This window comes from Oryza sativa, chromosome 6, assembly GCF_034140825.1.
Source record: "Oryza sativa Japonica Group chromosome 6, ASM3414082v1".
Classification (NCBI taxonomy): domain Eukaryota; kingdom Viridiplantae; phylum Streptophyta; class Magnoliopsida; order Poales; family Poaceae; genus Oryza; species Oryza sativa.
Window position 1 is genome coordinate 2,987,454 of NC_089040.1, and position 22,338 is coordinate 3,009,791.

A 22,338-nucleotide genomic window follows, 5' to 3' on the forward strand; every position below is an offset into this window, starting at 1 on the left:
GACTCACGAAGTTACCACGTGCTCCTCGGTGTTGACGGGTCGCCGTCTATCATTAGAAGAATAATATAAATGTGCACACATATATTAAGTCAATGACTTAAATTTGGGTGGGCAAGTTCTACCACCAGGAATTAAAAATAACCAACAAAAATCATATTTATATTGTTTGTTGTGTTCCAGAAAAAAATAAAAAAAAATGAAGAAAGCACTTATCTAGTACTCCCTCGTTTTAATATTATAAGCCGTTTGAATTTTTTTATTAATCAAAATTCTATAAACTCGGTCAAACAAACTCAGAAAAAATTATATCTACACTATAATTCACCAACTATCTCTTATTACATACTCCCTCCTTTTCTAAATGTTTGACACCATTGACTTTTTTAAACATGTTTGACCGTTCGTCTTATTAAAAACTTTTGTGATATGTGTAAAACTATATGTATACATAAAAGTATATTTAACAATAAATCAAATGATAGAAAAAGAAATAATAATTACTTAAATTTTTAAATAAGACGAACGGTCAAACATTTTTAAAAAAGTCAACGGCGTTAAATATTTTGGGACGGAGGAGGTAGTACTTTATACTTGATTCGTAGAAAATCGTCCAATCCGACGCTCAAGATCGTCGCGGACCCTCTCCTCTTCCCCCGCACGCGCTCCGCACCCACACCTCGATGGGCCGCGCGTCTCGCCCCGATCGCCTCCCCTCTCTCTCTCTCTCTCTCTCTCTCGCACAATCATCGCCGCCACCACCCTCTGCGCCCCGCACGCTCCCCTCTCCCCTCCTCTCTCTCGCACACCCGCCGCCGCCGCTCTCCCCTCCTCTCTCTCGCACACCCGCCGCCGGCGCCGCCGGCGGCGTCGATCCGACGTCGATTCCCATCTTCAGATCGACGCCACCGGCGCCCCCTCACGCCGCTTCTACTCACGCCGCAAGAACGCTATCGCCTCGCCTCATCGATCTCCGACAACACCGCCGCGCGCCGCCGCCGATCTCCGCCGCAAGAACAACGTCGCTCCGCCTCACCGATCTCCTCCGACGATATTCCGCGTCAATTAATCTTCAGATCAATAAGGTACCCATGCCATGAGTAATTTGCATGTTCGACTGTAGCGTTTAATTTGTCAAATTTCCATTCCCTGGAGGTGGCATGAACAATCTTCCATTCAGTTCGTCAAACACTGCACTAGGTCCCATGCAGTAGTAAATATATCAAGTTTGCTACTCTACTCGATGGGACTTGAAAATGTTGTGAAATCTCTTTCAGTTGCTGGTAGAAGCCTGGCATTATGCAATTTTATTGATATGGTGCATAGATTGAAGGAGCTATTTCTTTTGTCCCTGCAGATGCAAGCACTGACACAATATTCTTGTATTTTGAACACATAATTTTTTTATTGCTGGGTCGGGAGAAAAATTTGACAGACCATAAAAATCCCCAAAATGAACTTTAGTTTTTAAGTCAATTATTTCTAGAAAACTAACTTCAGACAACTTTGCAACTGATAGGTCATTGAGACATTGTGTTCTGGTCAAGATCAAGAGACTTTCTAAACTACCATGCTTTTTTTTTTTACAAAACAATGTAAGATTTTCAGTTCTTGTAATTTTGACGGCCATTTTGTTCAACTTTTCAGAATTTCAGATTTTAGGACTTTTAAGTTTTGTTTATTTCACAGCGTTTTGATGCTTTGCTACTTCATGGACCTTTGCATGACCTTATTCAACATGTAATAAGTACTACCGCAATGCATTTTATTTTGACGATGACTGAGCTAGACTTCTTTTGAGTTACTCACATTTGGATCTACAGTTCTGCTGATCTAAATAATATTTGCTAATGCAACAGCAGTTCCAGGAGAATCTGACTTAGCAGATGTAAATATGTTTCTAACATTATATGAGATTTTTTATGCGTATCTATACAAGCCATAACTGAGTTCCTATACACCATTTGTCAGTGAACTACCCAAGAGTTGTAAGAACTAGGATGCACTTCAAGTTTTAAAGTTAATTTGAGCAGAATTTGTCTCCTGGATATATATATATATATATATTTGAGTAATAATCTAATCCTTTTTGAAAGGTGTATTTCTGTGCTTCTTCAAATCCCCTGCTGCTATGTGTTAGGTGCTCTGATAATTTCCATTCAACTCGCGTATTCTTTTATGCCACTTTGTCCTGTGCATCTAATACTGTACATTTCAGCAGTATTAGAAAAGTATAATAATGGTATTGGACAAACTACAGATTGGATATAATAAATTGGAAATTCCGGTGAATATGCTAAATGTTTCCTGTAAATGCATATACTGATTTTTTATATGCTGCTTTATTTCCCATAGGGGTATATACTGAAATTTATATAACAAATAACAGATTTATATTATCAAATCACCAAATGTGTACATTGTACTGCATGTAACAGAATCTCTCTCCCTCTCAAGAAAAGGGAAATTATCAGCACATGCATAGGTTGTGATTAATGCCACATGCACTATTTGCTAGCTGGAAACCGTATATTTGCAAAATATCCAATTTTGGGCAATATATTGGTGGTATGGCCTCCTGACATCAACTCTTACCCATATTGTTTGTCATAAGATCTGCTATCCTGAATCTATGACTCTAAAAGCTCCCAATCTTTAATATTTGAGAATCCCGTGCATAGGCAGTGGAGGCCGAGGAGGCCGCCATCCACAACCGACAACGACAACGCGATGCTGCTGCCGCCTCAAGATCCACCGCTGCCTATCCGTACTCACGCCACCGTTCCTCCTCCGCCGAAAGGTTCAGGGCACCCTTCGCCACCCCTACCCCATCCCTAATATGTCTCCTCTCTCCCGATAAGTATCCCTGATGTCGATCTTATGTAAAAGCATGATTTATGCTCAATATATATTCAATGTAATTTGTGCTGGAAATTGGGAATCATGGATGACATTTTCTGTATATCTACATCCAAAGCCAACTGTGAACAGTTGTATTTTCCTCTGATAAGCACTTTCAAACTCTTGAATATGTACCATACTGCTGATTTCAGTATGGTGGGGAATTGATGTGGCTGGAATAAGAAAAAACATTCTCACACCCTGTGTTTCTTCCAAAAGGACTATATGTTCACTATTCTAAGGGTGATTTGTCTACATGTGTATCGGACAATCGCTGATTAGTCCCTGCCATATCTAACTATGTATATTCATAAATTAGTACTATGTATTGCTATATTCAAGTCTATATGCCTATGCTTCTATGATCACATAGTACTGTGTGCAATATAATTGCTCTATAGTCAAATTGAAGGGAAAAGCCTTTATATTTCTGTGCTGAACTGGAAATAGATAAATGGCACATTTGTTTTTAATAAAAATTGGGTTGTCTGAAGTTTAGAGCACTGAAATGCACATTGTTATTGTCCCTTGAAAGGGTAAATATATTTGGATCATTCGTGCATATATGTATTCGGGACCAATATATATTCTTAAGATCATTGATTTAGACTCTATACATGGGAAATGGTAGCGACCATTGAATAAAAATGTGTTTTGGTTCCAGTAACTGGATGGGATAGATTTGTTGTCTACGTTTGGACGATATCTTACTGATTTCCAGTAAGATCTAAGCGTCGGTCAATTTTTCATTTCATTCCAGCCTCCGACGATAGGTACTGTGCCGTTAAAGATACATGTTTCTATTCAAGTTAAATCACACTTATGCAATTATTCATGGCTATCATTTGAGATTGTACTAATGGTTTGTATTATATTAAGGGATCCATATGCTTACAAAATTGTTCTGGATTATTTTTTTTCTATATGGTTCATCCATACAACTTAAATGGATAATGCACCGCAGACAGCCCACACCACTGCCATCGCCATCCACCGCATACAGCTCGCACCACTGCCATCGCCACCGCCTCCGCTTGCTCTCCTGTTTTTTTGGGCCACCGCCTCCGCTTGCTCTCCTGTTTTTTTTTGGGAAAAAGACAGAGAGGGAGAATAGGGCTGACAAGTGGGCCCTACGTTTTTTTAGTATTTCTCCTATCACTTACATGTGGGTCTCATCTTGTAACGTTCCTATGATAGGACTACACTTTACATGAAATATATTTTATGTACGATATGAATTGAATTAAAGTTCAAATGCATAGATCATATAAAAATATTTTTTTGCTAACATGAAAATTTAAAAATTATTAAAAACAGATAGAATTGCACCGTAACGTTTAGTACGGACATATTACTAGTAACTTATAATACAAAATGTATTTTAATGTTGAACTAGCACTTATCAGTGTCCCACGTACGTATGACCATTTCCATAGTTCCAAGTTCCAACATCATCTTACACGGAAGAAAACGAAAGAAAAGGGCAGACGACTTCTTCATCCATATTGCTAGTAGATACTTATATTAAGACTTGTATCCATAATCCCGTCAGTTCTCTCAGCTCAGGTCCACCTCAAACCGTTTGTCGTTGATTCGCTCACAACTTTAAGCCGCTTTTTTCTTTTAGAAAGAACCACCACAAAATCGCCTTGGAACTCTAATGTTCCAAACAAACCGTCCAAAATTCACCAATATCATGCTTGAACACACAAACAAAACTCACTTGCAAAAACTCCTCTTTGCCTTGACCAATCACGTGTACAAAACCAAAGATAAAAAAGATGGCCAACCTTAGACCACACGCATCCCATCCCCATCCCTTTTCTTGTTATCATCAACCAGAAAGGTTACAAACCAACAAGTAACCCAGACACAAGAGCATCTTGGCAGATCAGTTGAGATTTTAGCCACAAACGAGCGAACAACTAACCACTTAACCCGAACCAACCCCAACAACTGTCATCATCGACCAAATCCCCCAATTAGCGTCCATCCCGATTGCTTCTCCAAACTCTATTTCTTAATTCTATCGAGTATCAACCACCCCGTTTTATATTATAAGTCGTTTGATTTTTTTCCCTAGCCAACTTTTTTTAAGTTAGACTAAACTTATAGAAAAAATATATTAACATTTTTAATATAAAAACAGACAGATTATTAAAATATATTTAATATTAAATTTAACGAAACTAATTTTATGCTATAAAAATTGTTATTTTTTTCAATAAACTGGGAGAAAGAAGTTTAAAATACACTCGCTTGCAAGCTTGCCCCAACCGAGTCAGCGCCTCCTTACCGTGGGCCCCACCTGTCAGCGACCCGTATACGAGGGGTTAGCGAAGTTTGACGCGATAAACCGACAGCGACGACGCCGCGCGGAAGCAAGACGGATTGGTTTTATGCCGTAATCAAACCGGATTAGTTTCTCGCCGGAGAGAGCGAGCGAGAGCGAGAGAGAGAGAGAGAGAGAGAGAGAGAGAGGAGAAGAGGAGAGGAGAGCGGCCGCGTGGGGGGAATCTGCTCGTCGTCCTCATCGGCGGCGGCGGCGTTGAGGCGGTTGCGGTGGTTGGGTGGTGGTGGGGGATGGGGAATCAGGTGGGAGGGAGGAGGAGGCGGAGGCCGGCGGTGGAGGAGAGGTACACGAGGCCGCAGGGGCTGTACCCGCACCCGGACATCGACCTCAAGAAGCTGCGCCGCCTCATCGTCGAGGCCAAGCTCGCCCCCTGCTTCCCCGGCTCCGACGACCCCCGCGCCGACCTCGAGGAGTGTCCCATCTGCTTCCTGGTTCGCCTCCGTCTCCTCCTCCTCTTCTTCTTCTGTCGCGGATCGATGGGGCGCCATGGTTTGATTCGTTTGTTGTTGTTTCTCTCTCGCTTGTGATTGACTCCTGCAGTTCTACCCCAGCCTCAACCGGTCCAAGTGCTGCGCCAAGGGAATCTGCACGGGTGAGTTCGTGTTACTTGCTGCTCATGTCGTCTTCTTCTTCGTCGGCTGCGGTGGATTGGGTTGGTAATTTAGGTGCCTGACTTGTGGTTTGTGCTTCTGCTGCCTGCAGAGTGTTTTCTCCAGATGAGGACGCCCACCTCGTGCCGGCCGACGCAGTATCCTTAGCCCAATTCTTGTAGATTTTTTTGTTTTGTTTAGCTTAGATGTTCTTCAGTGCTATTATTCATTGCTGATGTTAGGAATCCTGCGTGCGTGCCATGTATTATGTGTCATCTTGTTTGGTTATTCCTTGACTTGTAAGGTGCCCTTACTGCAAAATGGCGAGTTACGCGGTTGAGTACCGCGGTGTCAAGACGAAGGAGGAAAAGGGCACTGAGCAGATTGTGAGTGTCCGCAAGACATGATTTCGTTCAGTGTTGTCTTCTATGTTTTGTATTTTTGCCAATGGTTGGAGCTGGAACTTGTGGTGTGGATAGGAGGAGCAGAGGGTGATCGAGGCGCAGATCCGGATGCGGCAGCAGGAGCTCCAGGACGATGCTGAGCGGATGAAGAAGAAGCAGGCTGCTGCTTTGACCGATGTGGTAACAACTGCACAAGTAGAACATTGTGATACTGGTGGCGCATCCACCACAGGTATATGCACTGGAATGTGCTAACTTTGTTTCTCAGTTATTCTTTTGTCATGCAATCTCTAACCCTGTCTATTATGTTGACAGTCAAAAGCAGTGGGCAAGGCAGTGATATGCTCTCATCTCAAGTGCAGCATGCGGAGTTACTGCTGAAGACTTCTGAACGCTTAAAGCAGATGCGGTTCGTACTGCTTACTGAGTTGTGCTTGATATTCTGTAAAAGTAGCTGCTTATTGTTGCATCAGTGCAATTTAGATCAAAGTCATGACAGTATCTCAATGACTGACTACCGTTTAAGATCTGAAATGTCTATATCTGGTCCCTCCAATCCTCAAATAGTTTAAGTTTTCGTCCCTCAACTCCAATATTAGCCAGAACTCATCAGTCAACTATCAAAACGTCTAAATATGTTCTTGGGCATGTTTTCCAAGTGGTTTTGAGTGCCGCGCCATCCTTTTTTGCCATGTCTTTTACCACATCAGGCAAACCCACATATTAGTTTTTTTCCTCTTTCTTTTTAATAGAAAACAAATGGCGAGGAAGGGGATGAAAATAATAAACCTAAATGGATAATCTGTTATCTAACATATCCAATTACTTTCTTATTTTTGTGACTTGTTTCCCATGTATTCAGCCCAATAGGATGCCATTCAGGACAAAACCACTGATGTACTTAGCCAGGGACATTATTTGTATGGTGTTGATAGTTCAGGGACGAATTCTGTCCGTTATTGGAATTGGAGACAATATTAAATAACGTGCAGAGTTGACAAAACAAATATAAGACTTTTTCCTGAGATGTTTTTTTATTGTTTTGTCAATCCGTCGACTAGATAAGTACAGGCCTTTCAAATCTTGGTTTTGGTGCTCTGACTTTTGCTTCTTCTTCTTTTTTTTTTTTGGGGGGGGGGGGGGGTCAATTTTATTGATCTAATGTTTGTTGCAGCACCACAGCATGTGTAGTAAATGATAGTTATTTTTGTTTTTGACTTATCTAGAAATCATTCTATTATGTAAGAAGTATAACGGGCAAACATGTATAATCTGAAAGCTTATGGCCTCTGCAAAGTTCAGAACGTTAATTTGTTTGTGGGTGATTTTGATATTGAAATGAGTATTTGTTCTGAAAATTTCTTTTCCACAGTACACCTGTTTGATGACATTCTGCTATCCACTTCTCCTTCCTTAATTAATGTGTTCCTTTTATGGTGCTAGTATATGCCACAAATGCTGATTTGCTGGGAATAATTACTGATGAATTCCTTAAAGCGCAGGAATAATAATTTTGACATGGATCCTGACGAAGTTATGCTTGTTGAAGCACTTTGGCTTTCTCTGCAGGTACATAAAAATGATGTTGCTGAACTTACATGTAGAAATAAATAATATCTTTAACTTATTTTTTAAAGAAATAACCTATTTCTTTTTAGTGGGGCACATCTTTTACTCATTTACCATCTTCATTGGTATAATATGTCTGTTTCATCTCATTTGTATATATTTCATTATCATATCCTTTTGAGTTTGTGCAAATTTAGTGTTTGCTTCTTGAATTAAACCTGAACTTGGTTCAGTGCTTGATACGTGAACCTGCACAAACAATTATGCATCCCTGCACTCGTTTTTGTAACAATTATGCACACACATTTGTTGTGTTTGTCGATATATATCTTTCAGTAGAAAGCGTGCATTCTTTCAAGAAATAAATAAAATTTAATTTTGGTAAACTTCATAGTAAATGCAGGATTACTCACCATGCTTACATGTTTCAGTCTGAACTTTGTTTCTTTAAACAGGATCAGGAAGCCTCGGGAAATCCAACCTGTGGTAACACAGTCTCATCAGTACATCCTCCGAGAAGCTTTGAAGGTTCCATGACAATTCCAGCTGAAGCAGCTTCTTCCAGTAGTGCATTTGCTTGTGCAGTCGCAGCTTTAGCCGAGCAACAGCAGATGTATGGAGAAGCTTCTAGCACCGCTACTTGCCACACGTCAAGATGTGACATTCTCAGCAGGTCAGACAGATCTTTTACAGAGGATCTGAGCATAAACGGGAGTGGTTCCTCAGGCGCTAGGTCTGAGGAACCATCGAGCAACAAAATGCACCAAACAAGGGAGGGTATGGAGTATTCTAATGAGCGGTGGTCAGAGATGGCCGAGGCCAGTAGCAGCTTTACCGGCTCTGATCTTACAACAGAGGCTGGAGCTGCCAATTCAGGTGGATCCGACACTGGTGCTGGCAGTATTCCTGATAGTTTCGAAGAACAGATGATGCTGGCCATGGCTCTTTCGTTGGCTGATGCTCGGGCCAAGGCTAGTTCTCCAGGGCTAACTTGGCGGTAGCATTTGGCAGTGCTTTATTCTTTAGCTGGGTCGTGTTTGTTTGTTCTTGTAGTTCCTTTTGTCACATAAAAACATAGGATTAGAGGGGGAACAGATAAGAAAAAAAATCTAGCCTGGATGTTGTGAATATAGTGGGATAAAAATGCACATTTGCAGTCAGTCTTTGCCCTTTTCTCATGATCTTTTTTTTTCTTTCTTCAGAAAGATAGATTCTGTCAAGCAGACCTTCTGTCTGCATACATTGTGCCTTAATGACTTTTCAGAATTGGTGTAAATACAAAAAAGAAAAAAAAAACATTCATCTTCTTGTTCTGGTGTGATCCTCCTGAACGCTACGCATTGTTTATATACCTGTGCCTAGATTGACATAATCCCAGACAAATTTGTTCATCATTATTTCTGTTGAGGCAAGCAAGAAGTAAAAGCTCTCATGCCATGCTTATTACTACCATCTCTGTATCCTTTCCTCCATGCCCAGCTGTGACTGATGCTGATGAAGGTGCTTCATCACCATGGCTGCTTCCTCCTGGGTCAACAGTGGCAGAATCCTTACGGCCATCACCTTGCTTCCTGTGGCCGCCGGTGATGACGGCGCCGCCGCCGCCGCCGCCGCTGCCGCAGCTGGTGTCGTGGTGGAAGAAGACGCCGTAGGCGGCGAGCGAGGCGGTGGACGCGAAGAGGGTCATGAGGAAGAGGCCCCAGTAGTTCTCCGGGCCGAGGCGGTACAGGTCGCCAGCGCCGCCGTCCATGGCGGCCGCCGCCGCCGCCGCCGTGCAGTTGTACGCCGACAGCATCGCCGTCTCCAGCCTCTGGATGGTGCCGTTCTCGAACACCTCGAGGATTGCCTGCGAAATGTCGGCCAGCAGCGGCGACCCCTTGGGGAACACCTGAGACGACACACCCTATAAATTTGTAGGTTAATCAACTCTTGAATCTTGATCCAGAGTTAAGCCACTGTAATTAAGCTTAACTAACTAATTAATTATTCATTGGTGTCCCTTGGCTTCGTGTACTCTCGAAATACAGAATTAGCGCTCTAATGTTTTTCACGGGTGACCCTAGATGCTTGTTTGGTAGAGGTTCAACTTTTTAATTTAGCTCTAGTAATTGAGTTTGGAGTGAAATTGTGGGAGCAGGCATATAGTTTATTTTGTGAGAGCGTTTCTTCGCTTCTAATTTAGATGAAACTAAAACTGTTTGGCTAGACTCCAGTTCTATAAGAGGTGGAGCTAAAGCTAAATCTGTACCAAATAAACCCTAACTTGCGATGGCTCCACGTGGTGAAACAAAACCAGCTGTGAACACAAGACAAGATTAAGATGCTAAATCTACATTTTGATTTTTCGCTTTTGGCAACCCCTCTTCCTAGCTTCTAACTCGCTCATTTTTTTTGCACTCTTATCGAACTAATAATGGCAAACAATTTTTTAAAACAAATCGATAGGAAAATTACTTTAAAAATATATTTATCTATTTATCAAGTTTTCTAAATTAATATTTAAATAATCATGCGCTTATATATCATCTATTTCTTCGTGCATAAGATATATAAACGTAACCTAAATGACACAGCCGAATATGTTTTAAGTATCGGCCATACACTCTACTCATTAATTAATTTGCAATATTAAGCGATGTGGCGATGGATGCTTACGAAGCCAAGGCCAGCGACGTGGTAGACGGGTCCGGTGGTCATCAGCTCGTTGCAGTACTTGGCGAGGAGGAGCTTGGCGTGCGACACGCGGAGGAAGGCGGCCTTAACCTCGCCGGAGACGAGCGCGCGGCGGTGCTCCTCGTCGCCGGCGAGCCTCCGGACGCGGTGCCCCGGGAACATGAGCACCTCCTCGAGGTACCTGCCGACGACGGAGCCCTCGGTGCACCCGACCACCGCGCCGGCGGCGGACCTTGTTAGAAGTAGAAATACGTCGGTCAGAGATAAAAGTCAAATATAAACTATAGAGATAAAGTAAAATTCTAAAGATAAAATAGAGTCTTAGAGATAAAATTCTAGAGATAAGATGGAGTAATAGAGATAAATCTACTCATAATCTTACCTGTATTGTACTCCCTCTATCCGCTATGTACTCCTACATATACTCTATGTACTCCTATACATATACCCTTGAGAGGGTCGATGTAACAAATCAGAAAACATCAAAAATACAACAATTAGATTTTTCTACGTACCTGAGCGACTCCGCCGTCACCGCCGCCTCCCTCCCCAGCCGCTGCGCCGTCATCAGCGAGCTCAGGCTCGCCGTGTAGTTGGTCGCCAGCACGACGGCGACGAGCAGCCACACCGCCATGGACGCCTTGGAGAGGCTGCTCCTCAGCCGCCTCTCCTTCTCCCCCGGCGAGAGGAGGGCGGCGAGGGAGAGCCAGAGCACGATGGTCACCTGCTTCCAGACGCCGCCGCGGTAGTCGCCGTTGTGCCTGCGCTCCATGAGCCAGATGGCAACGCCGTTGTACAGCCTGACGGCGGCGATCAGGAGCCACATCGCCGGCGAGAATGGCCGGAGGAAGATCCACGAACGGTCCCACGTGTCCGCGCTAAATGGCACCACCATCACCAGTCCTGACTCGGTGTACGGCTGCGAGAACTCCACGAATTTGTACCTTCCTGATGAGATGCTCGTGTCGCCGACAAGGATGTCATAGCTCTGTATAAAAAAAACACTTCTTTTAATGGTTTATTTTTATTGGGTTATTACCAATGTTTTAAATAGCAGCTATAGCGGACTAAATGGAGCTATAGCGGCTAAAAATTGTACATAAGAGCAAATAGATAAACAGCTATAGCGAGAGATAGCGGCAGTTTAGCGGGAGATTTAAAACCCTGGTTATTACTGATTAGCTACAGCCGAATTTAAAATTTGAAAAGGTTTTTCAATGTAGTATTTTACATATGTGGCTTTTAAAACCACTAAAATACGCACATATATAAAAGTTTTATCCATAAATTATTTTGTTTATTTTTCTGCTACTTATCCGTCGTAGCTCAACTGATCTTAGGACCTTTGAAAAGCTTGATAAGTCGATTCAAGGAGAAGAGTAAAGAGAGAGGAGGAGCCAAGGAAAAGTGAGGGGGAAGTGTGAAATGTGAGGACTTTTAAGTATACGTCTGATATAACCAAATACCACCGTCTATAAAAATATTCCTATTTTCACATGAGGGTCTTCTAAGGAAATACCTACGAAGAGGTTGTCTTAGGATCGATGATTGAATTTTGAGAGAATCCCTTATATGCCACTAGAAATTGGCCAGTTCCCTTATATACCATTCAAAATTGGCTTCTCTCTTATATGCCACTGGTTCAAGTTTTTCCACCCTTTTATGCCACTTCCAACACTATAGTGTTAGTTGACTGTTAGTCAAATGTTAGTTTTTTTCGTAAATGACCAATATGCCCTCTCAACTAAAAAAATGTGTAAACTTACAAAAACATAACTAATTTATTTTAAATCATTTTAGAGTGAACAAAATTTTGTTAGAACCAGTGAAAATGCTCTTTGTATTAAAAATATTGTTGGAAAACTGCATGTTTCATGCTTATATTGAAAAATTATTTGTGATGATGATGGCTAAAATTGCATGTGATGAAAAAAAATTAATTTTCATATGTTGTATCCAATTGTACTAAAATACTTATTATTAGTTGTATACTAACTCTTGGGTAAATGCGTCTTTTTACTATGAAGTTAACGGTCAACTGGCGGTGGAGTGACGGCAATGGCATAAAAGGGATGACAAACTTGAACCGGTGGCATAGAAGGGAGAAACCAATTTGAAGTGGCATATAAGGGAACCGGTTAATTTGGAGTGGTATATAAGGGATTCTCTCTGTAATTTTACACATGGCTCAATTTTCAAAAATAAAGTGGCCCCGGAAATTTTCTTTTTAAAGTAGTGAGAGCTAGATGGATAGATCACCTTCATGTAGTCATGCTGCATGAGCGAGTCGTACGTCCCGTTGAAGGAGACGAACTTGTAGTGGAAGTTGTACGGCAGGTGTTCGACGGCGGCCTTGAACACGTCGATGGAGAAGCCCTCGAAGCTCGGTTCGTCGTCGTCGTCGCCGCCACGGCCATGGTGGCGCGTCACCTTCACGAAGTCCGGGAAGGCGGCCTTCTCGGGCACGGCGACGGTGAAGGGGCTACCGTTCGCCGGCGGCGCCCACCCCCTCGGCACGTCCCATGGCTTCCCCGGCCAGATCACCGGCCCCAAGAACCTCATCGATGGCTCGCACTCGCCGCCGCCGTCGCCGCCGCGGTGGCTGCAGCCTCCCGCGCTCTTGGAGAACCCGTGCTCCGGCGACCAGAATCCCAGCTCGTGGTATCTCGGCGCCGCCACGTTGATCAGCTGGAACCGCACCGGCGGCGAGAACTCGCCGTCGACGAAGCCGAACTCGCCGCTCACCCCGCGGAAGCGGACGCTCTTGACCTCCCTGAGCAGCTCGGTCCCGTTCGACGACACGGCGATCTTGATCGTCTCGCCGGAGTCCGGCGAGCTTGGATTCGGATCGGTGGCGCGGGTTGGAGCGGTGGCGTTGGTCTTCCGCATGGCCGACGCGACGGCGACTATGGTGTCGTAGGCGAGGAGAGCCGGGTAGTGCGGCCCTCTCGTCTTGTCGTTGTCGCCGCCGCCGCCGCCGCCGCCGTCGTCGTCGTCGCCGGGATACTGTGACCGGAACCTCTTCCTCAACCTCGCGATGAGGCGGTCTCTGGTGTTCTTGGAGTTGGTGTCCATGGAGATATGATTCCTCACGCCGATGACTCCCTGCATGGTGGACACGGCGGCGGCGTCGAGGGAGTCGATGGCGCCGGCGATGGCGTCGGTGACGATCCAGACATACCCCGTCGCCATCATCCCCATCCTGCTCGCCTCCGCGAACAGCGCCACGGCGACCTTCGCCGAGGTGTGCACGACGAACACCCGGCACTGCCCGCCCATGAGGTCGCCGAGCGACCGCCGCAGGGCGTCGCCGGACGGCGACGCGGGGACGGGGACGCGGCGGTCGACCTCGGAGCCCACAGCGCGGAGCGCGTCGGCGAGGTGCGGGAACACGCCGGCGCCGCCGCCGTAGTCGGCGTCCTCGTAGAGCACGGCCACGCGCCGCCATTGCCATGACCCGACGACCGCGGCGACGGCGCGCATCTGCGCGTGCTGGCCGCGCGCCACCCGCACGAGGAACGGCCACCGCCGGGACGTCGACGGCGCCGCCGCCGCGGCGAACGACAGCACGGGCACCATCGCCTGCCTCCCGATCTCCGCGACGAACGCCGCCTCCTGCCACGAGTGGAGCCCCACCAGCGCGCGAGCTCCCCTCTCGTTGATCAGCGACAGCGCCGCCGAGGCGGCTCGCACCGGGTCGCCATTGGACGCCATCGTGCACAGCACCACCGCCACCGCCGGCGAGCCGACGTCCACGCCGCTCACCGTGAAGTCCTCCATGGCCATTTCCATGGCGAGCTTCTCCTCCTTCCCCGCACGGCTCGTGTCGTCGACCATGGCGCCAATGCAGCCGCCGCCGCCGCTCGCCGCGCCGGACACCGCCGCGGGTAGCAACAGCAACAAAATAATAGTGACGTAGCCAGCCATTGTATCCGCGGTTCGCGGTTCACTGCTAGCTTCCCAGTGTACAACTTGTGTCTGAAAATACATTACACTTGTGCTGTATTTATAGCGAACACATAACATTCATCTATATATTTTTTTTCAAATGTCATTCGAATAATCGTTAAACGAATTGAAAAAGATTATGATTATTCGATGTTATAACAAGGTTACGAAGGGATATCCACTTAAAGTATAGTGTTATCATAGACGTAGTATAATGCTATGTGTAATGATGCTACACTTTTGAAGTCAATAGCTAAAATTCTCTTATTATGTGAAGATATGTAAAATTACTTAGTATAATCTACGTGGTCTTTATAGCATTTTAGATGGTTTCTTTTTGCACGGCCTAGAGATATATCCCATCACTTTGTCTTTTCATTTAGTGGAATAAACCAAACGGCATATTTACAAATGAAAAGTATTTTGTAAATAAAAGTTACGTGTTCTTATCTATTTAAAAGCAAAGACTGGAAAATAAACTTTGATGAAAAAAATCTAAAATCAACTCTAAATTTGAAAGTTGAAAATTTAAATTTCGCCAGACAAGTATGTATAAGTAGAAAAATCTATTGACGGTCTGCCTACTTAAGCCAAAGGCCAGGGCGGGAATGCAAACCATTTCCTTTTATCATAAAAAAGTATGAAAAAACATTTCAAATTACTTTCCTTAAGCGTAGCTGTTGGTTGAATGCTCTGAATTGCTTGGAAATTGGGAGGTTTCCAATCCAAGCCCATTTGCAAGGAAATGGCTAAGATTTTGCGCGTGCGGTCGTACCATCAGGTTGGCAATGGAATCTTCAGCGAGAAGACTTACCGGCACCTGAAAATGCTAAATCCATATATTCAGAAAATTCAGGGTAGAGTTGTCCGGACTAGCAAAATATTCGTACGGTGTAATAGACAGTTATTTTTTAAAAAAACAATAACTCATTATATATGCATTTTTAAGTCCCTAAAAACTATTCCGTTGTCTAATATATATATCGTAATCTTTCATTCATATATATATATATATATATATATATATATATATATATATCTCGCGTAATTGTGCTATTTTTGCTGTAACTTCTTAGGTACAGTTAGCCATAGATAATGCTATTATTATCTTGCAAGATATTATCATTTTTCTATGATGGGATCTGTGTGGCCTATGGGAATCGAAAATATGGAAAATCTTATCTCAGGGACTCACGGTTTATGTGGGTTCTGCATGATAGTTGGATGATGATGATAAATTCATCTCATCACTGCTATTATATTTTAAAGTAGTATAGATAGAATATATCCTATGTCCTTTCTTTGCTTATGCTTATACTTATCGGTCAAAATTTGAATTTTTAATTTTAGGGTTTTTTCATCGAAGTTTATTTTTCAACCTTTGCTTTGATATCACTAAAAACACGTATATAAAAGTTTTACTTATAAATTATTTTTCATTTATAAATATGCCGTTTGGCTTATTCCCCAAAAAGCGAAACGATGGGACCTAATGTACTTATGTTTGCGTGATTTTAATTTTACTTTGATAGAATCTAGAATAATGAGATCACGGAGTTCTGTTTACTATTTTTTACTTTCTCTGTTTCACAATGTAAGTCATTCTAGCATTCATATTGATGTCATCAATATAAATGCTAGAATGACTTACATTGTGAAACGGAGGGAGTAGGTACTAGTATTACTTTGCATAGGGTTCTCATGATTAAAACTAGAAGTTCGTTCCAAATATATTCTTTTTGGGAGTGTTTATTTTTTTTGGATGGAGAGTGTATATCGAATATTTAGGGGGTGTTTGGGACTAAGGGCTGGTTTGATTTGAGGCCTAAATTTGGCTTACCAATATTTGATAATTTTAATAGTGTTTAGTGTCTATTTGGTTTGAAGCTAAATTTTAGCATGCCTAAGAAAATAGGCCATTTCAATAGTTAACTTAGACTATTTTGGCTTCAATCCAAGCACAACTTTGCCTTTTCAAAATTTGTCATGTCAAAACTTACCAAAATTTGGCATTGCCAAAAATTTATAAGACTAATTTAGGTCACAAAACAAACTGGCCCTAAAGTTCCCTCACACCCAAACACCCCCTTAGGATGGGGCATTTTGCCGTGACACTGTCTGGGTCTTCAAGGTCCAGACGGTGCACTTTATTTGCCGTGACCTATCAGTTCGTCAACACTAACAGAGAATCACAGCCGGTCACGTACTCACAGTCACTTATCTTTGATTTGGACGATTTAATTAACAGTGGCATGCTGCCCATTGTCAATTGCTAATTTACCCACACGTCGCGCTGCCGTATAGAGCAAGTTCAGATGAGACAGGGAGTCAGAGAGATCAGCCGAAATCCATGATTTCATTTTTGAATTTAGCACAAAGACTTGTGGATTCTTTCTTCAGAAACTAGACCGAACAGGACATGTTTTTTTCCCTCGAGTAGATGCTAAGATGCCCCTCGCTTCTTCCATATCATTAAAATAGTTAAATTTTTTCTTAAAAAGATAATAACACAGATAAATATAAGTTATATCACTCACATACATATAAGACCAAATTTAATGAATAGAAGTTATAAAAACAAATTAAAATCTAACAAGTACGTGTACTATTGATGGCCATATTTGTTTTTTCCCATCAACTTGCATAAACTGGATTTATATATTTATGTAGTAATATATCATATATTAATATATTTTGTTTATTTAAAAAATTGCATAATTACTTGGAAATCCCTTCCAGTGGAAAAGGACTTTCCCAAACTGACACACACAACCATGAGAACACATATGTAGAAGATGGATATTTCAACCCTGTCACTTGCTAGGAAAAACCTCAGCTATGTCCGAGTTTAGATCCAAAGTTTTTTTCAAACTTTTAACTTTTTCATCATATCAAAACTTTCCTACATACATAAACTTTCAACTTTTCCATCACATTGTTTCAATTTCAACCAAACTTCTAATTTTGGTGTGAACTAAACACACCCTATATACTCATACAACTTGTGGTTTTGCCACATCACCTTCATGAAAACAACTTTCCACAATAATTACAGTGAAGGCGCAAGTACGATATGCCAGTCCACTTTATGGGTGGAGTGCATTCCTGTTTTTAGAGAAAATATGTGGTGAAAACTACATACGTAATGAAAATTTGAAACTATAGTTGGATCGAAAAAGGACGTCTATGATTTGTCCACGTCAATATGAGTAAAAATTTTACTCCCACTAAAACTTTTACTCATGAGTAAATTTACGAGTAAAATTTTTTATTCATGGTGACGTGAATGAATCTCAGATGTCTAGATTTTCACTGGATATGTGTTTGCACTACGTATTTTCCCCCGTTTATGTACCGCGAGCTGAATCAAAGTTTCAACGACAGCATAGTACCATAGGAGAATATACACATATAACAAGGACACGGCAATCATCTTTACTTTGCTATTCAATGGACCCTACATTTTATATGTGACAGATTAATCGAGATCCATTAATTGAGCCAACAAATTTTGTTATGCCGACTCATGCTGTCAACATTATTGACTAATTTATGGATTCATTTATGCAATATCTTTTCAAAAGAAGTTCTCCTTTTTATGTCAAGGATAGGATCTATATGCTCTTTAATTTGCTGCAATATCTTTTAAAAATAATATAATTGCTACAGGAAAAATCAAAGAATGTGGTTTTTCTAGGGGATATTGTAAAAACGTGAATTTGTTCGAGTACTCAGAAAGTATGATAATTTACTGCAAAACACATGAGTATTAAAATACAACATTCACTTAGTTGAGGAGAGAGAAACCATATAAAATATTCATTTTACCCTCATATTCTTTCTCTCAAGAGGTTTTAGTCACCTCCACCCACCTGATCTGCTTCGACATGGCCGACGTAGCCGGTGCCATCGGGCTCCCATCCTGCTTCTCCACCTAGCTGTCGTGGCGGTCCTCGTCCTCGCCATCTTTGCTTCCTTCGTGCCAGACGCTCTCACTGTTGTCGCCCTCGAGCTCCTTCCCAAGCCGTCGATCAACCTCGATTCCAGCTTGATTTGCATCAATCTCGACCGGCGACCCATCCTCACTTCCACCGTCACGGCGCCCTTCGCTCAGCTTCTTCCAACGTCGTCGGATCCCGCACCAACCCATCGGCTTCATTGCTAGGAACCGCAGACACATGGGGGAGTGGCATCCCCTCTACCATCGTGGCCCTCTTCCGCGATCATTTGCAGTCACGCCAAGCTGCCGCTGTCGGAGGAGTAGGCGAGGGGGACTTCTTCCTCTGCTCGACACCGGCTTCGCTTGGTTTCCCACCAGCTTTCCAGCCTCTCTGTCGTCGGCGCTCTCTCCCTTGCCCACTGTCTCCTTTGCTATGTGACTGCCTCGCCTTGTCACCCACCGCCTGACCTCTCCCCCGACGAAAGCAATTTGGACCCAATCACCCAAGGGCAAAGCTATAGTTTTGTGAAAATTCTCTCTCCGAAATAGCAGGAAATCATAAAATAATATATATGGTGTCTACTAGAAAATTGCCCCGGTTTTTAAGCGTCGTTGGACAAATTCACATTCTTAGCAATGATCAAATTTTTTGAGTGTCCTTTAGCAATTTTGCTAACCAATTAAGAGAAAATTTTGGCTATGTACACGGAGGCTAGGATGTAAAGCATTTCCATATAAAAAATTAAGCAAAGAATAACCATACAATATCGGTCAACCATACAAATTGGTTGTAGGAGGGGCAAACCACACTGGCTGTGTTCTTACCCCCAAGTTTCCCAACCCATCTCCCTCGTTTTCTATGTGTACACTTTTCAAACTGTTAAACGGCGCGTTTTTTGAAAAAAAAATTAAACGAAAGTTGCTTTAAAAATCATATTGATCCATTTTTTAAAAAAATAGTTAATACTTAATTAATCACGTGCTAATGGATAGCTAACGCCGGTAACAGGCTGCAGCGAACACACGCTACGCTGGGAGCGAAACTATGAATTGATTAAGCGAGACTCGCTAGATAAGCCCTGGGGAGGTACTTTTGATAGAGAAGGAGAGTAGTGCTTAGGTTAGAAATGCTCTTTCTCATGATTTTTTTTATTTTTTTTGAACTTTTTAAAATTTTAATTTTACAAATGAACCATTTCAAAACTTATTTCTAGAATCTGAATCATTTGGCCACGCCAGCCCGCCTGGCATGGTAAAACATCACTGACACACCATCCGCAACGGTGCAACGTGCGTGACAGTTTTAGCGTGACCAAAAGGTTTAGATTGTGGAAATAAATTTTGAAGGGTTTATTTTTAAAATTAAAAAATAAAAAAGGTTTAAAAAATAATTAAGTTCCTTTCTCAGCATAATCCCTCCTATTTCTTTCAAAAATGTTTCTCTCTATATTCATTTCCAGTGTTCATAGGCGACTATGTGTGTGTCAGAGATCGAATTGTGGATATTGATTCCGGAATAACTAAAAGTCCTGCAGTCTTGATAGTGAGGTATGAACTCATATTCTAAGTCTTGGGCAACTTGTAAGTTACTGCGTCAATCGTTTTGACTGTGACTAGGGAAACAGGTAAATATACCATGGTCTCTACTGGTTAGTATTAGGCCGTGTTTAGTTACTTTTCAAAAAAAAAATTAACATATACGAACCTATATGAAGTATTAAACGTAGATTAATAACAAAACAAATTACAGATTTCGCCAGTAAACTGCGAGGCAAATCTATTAAGCCTAATTAATCCATCATTAGCAAATATTTACTGTAGCACTACATTGTCAAATCATGGCACAATTAGGCTCAAAAGATTCGTCTTGCAATTTACATGTAAACTATGCAATTGGTTTTTTCATCCACATTTAATGTTCCATGCATGTGTCCAAACATTTGATATGACAGAAAAGTTGGAAGTTTGAAGGTAACATAGCCTTAGAGCAAGTATAATAGTAGGCTATAAGCTGACTAAATGCTGAAGTGTAGGAGAGAAGAGAGGAGAGAGAGGAGAAGCGGGCTGTAAACTTAAAGCCGGCTTGGACGCAAGAACCAAGCCATATTCGTGGACACTAGAATCTACTCCCTCCTTCCAAAAATATTAGACTTATTTCATATTTTGGTTTCTCCAAATATGTTAGTCATATATTGTAATTTTTACGTATTTAAGACTTACTACCTCCTTGCACAAATATATGACGTTGGTTAGTTCAATTTTGAGCTAACCAACGTCAAACAAAAAAATATAGAGGGAGTAAATGGAAAGATAAATTGAATTATTAATCAGAACCTGATGAGCCTGGTAAACATACATTGTTTGATCTTTGTTACATGCAGGATAAATTATTTTTTTTCTTAGTGGCAAAAGTAATACTCCTTTCGTCCCAAACTATAACAATCTTAAATTGAATGTATATTTATACAATGAATCTGGACAAAACCCTATTTAGATTTGTTGTATTTGGATATGTCTCATCCAGTTTTAGGTTATGATATTGTAGGAAAGATGGAGTATTTTAGGTTGCAAGTTACTCCCTATGTCCAAATGAATCACCTAGGATAGAGATGTGATCTATTCTAAGATAATGAATCTGAACAAAGGAGGGAGTATGTTGTAAAATCTAATCTTTTTTGGATGCAGGGGCCATGATGCTTCACTCCTTCCTAAGCAAGGGCATTATTACTCCATCTGCTTCATATTATAATCGTTTTGAGTTTGTAGAAAAAAAACAGTAATATTTTCACCCCAAGACAAATATATTATTAAAATATATATTCAATTATAGATTAGTGAAACTAATTTGATGTTGTAAATATTACTGTATTTATTTACAAACTTGAACAAACTTGTAGTAGTAGTTTAAGTAATTTAACTAAAGTTAAAATGACTTATAATATAAAACGGGGAGTAGCTATTAAGAGTACTTTAACTGCACTGACATAATTTGGACGGAATTTACAGATGTCACTGAGGACGATAGAAGAACAGGAAGGCTACCTCGATTTGAGATAAAATCATCACCATTCACCAACACTAATAAAATGGAAGAAAAAAGCTCTACTGTTATACTTTCTCTACAGCATGATCGACCTAACAATGAGAACAATCACCGCGGCTGACGGTCACACGGGCAGCTCCGGCTCCGGCCCGGCGGCGCACACGGCGGCGCGGCACAGCGGGCACGTCGCGTGCGCGCGCAGCCACTCGTCGACGCAGCCGGCGTGGAACAGGTGCCCGCACGACGGCAGCCGCCGCACGGCCTCGCCGACGCGCGCCAGGCCGAGGCATATCGAGCACTGCGCCCATCCCCCCGCCGCCGCCGCCGTCTGCTCCCGCTTGTACCCGAAGGCCGCCGGGAGCGCCATGATCGCCGCCGCGTCCATCCCGGCCGCCGCCGGCGCCACGTCACCACCGCCGGCGCCACCACCACCACCATGGCCTTCCTCCCCGCCGAGCGACAGGCGCAGGAAGGGGAAGCGGCGCGCGCGGGTGACCGTGACATTGAGCGCGGCGAGGGCGACGGCGCAGACGTCGAGCACCATGGCGCCGGCCGCCGCGGCCACGCCGAAGAGCTGGTACGTGACGAAGAACAGGGACACGGTGACCAGGAACAGCGGCACGACCACCCTGCTGCCGCCGCCGTCGACGCCGTGTCGCGCCGCCACCGTGGCTGTCGCCGCCGGGTTGTCCGTGAACTCGGCGGCGGAGGCGAGCATGTTGTCGCGTCGGGAGCGAGAGAGCGCGACGTGCACGGTGGAACGGAGACAGCTGCAGATGCACGAGCGTTACGCCTAGGGATTTTGGCCACGGATCGACCGTGCGATCGAGAAACGGACGGTCGAGATTGGAAGGAAGACGCAAAAAAGGAAAAGGAAAAGGAAAAGGAAAAGGAGGAGGTTAATGCAGCAGAGTTTGATT

The 22,338-nt window shown here is 43.0% G+C and overlaps 3 protein-coding genes and 1 long non-coding RNA gene across 4 annotated transcripts; 2 read left to right on the forward strand and 2 right to left on the reverse strand.

The window, feature by feature from the left end:
- The first annotated feature begins 655 nt into the window (after positions 1 to 655).
- Positions 656 to 3,097, forward strand: LOC9268082 (uncharacterized). The gene is made up of 2 exons (XR_001546407.3): positions 656 to 1,082; positions 2,679 to 3,097. It is a non-coding gene; the product is annotated as an uncharacterized lncRNA (long non-coding RNA).
- Positions 3,098 to 5,281: 2,184 nt separating this feature from the next.
- LOC4340173 (E3 ubiquitin-protein ligase GW2) lies at positions 5,282 to 9,122 on the forward strand. The gene is made up of 8 exons (XM_015787413.3): positions 5,282 to 5,682; positions 5,792 to 5,843; positions 5,954 to 5,999; positions 6,146 to 6,227; positions 6,321 to 6,477; positions 6,561 to 6,654; positions 7,748 to 7,814; positions 8,270 to 9,122. Exons 1-8 carry the CDS (start codon positions 5,482 to 5,484, stop codon positions 8,813 to 8,815), a joined length of 1,245 nt encoding a protein of 414 aa, XP_015642899.1. The 5' UTR covers positions 5,282 to 5,481; the 3' UTR covers positions 8,816 to 9,122.
- On the reverse strand, positions 8,599 to 14,414 carry LOC107277679 (glutamate receptor 2.1). Its single transcript, XM_066311438.1, has 4 exons — positions 12,747 to 14,414; positions 11,003 to 11,475; positions 10,470 to 10,719; positions 8,599 to 9,702 (listed from the first exon to the last, which is right to left on the reverse strand). The coding sequence occupies exons 1-4, from the start codon at positions 14,412 to 14,414 to the stop codon at positions 9,244 to 9,246; spliced, it is 2,850 nt and encodes a 949-aa protein (XP_066167535.1). The 3' UTR covers positions 8,599 to 9,243.
- A 6,914-nt stretch (positions 14,415 to 21,328) lies between these two features.
- LOC107275917 (E3 ubiquitin-protein ligase EL5) lies at positions 21,329 to 22,332 on the reverse strand. Its single transcript, XM_026026301.2, has one exon. It carries the CDS (start codon positions 22,134 to 22,136, stop codon positions 21,543 to 21,545), a length of 594 nt encoding a protein of 197 aa, XP_025882086.1. The 5' UTR covers positions 22,137 to 22,332; the 3' UTR covers positions 21,329 to 21,542.
- Between the last annotated feature and the right edge of the window lie 6 nt (positions 22,333 to 22,338).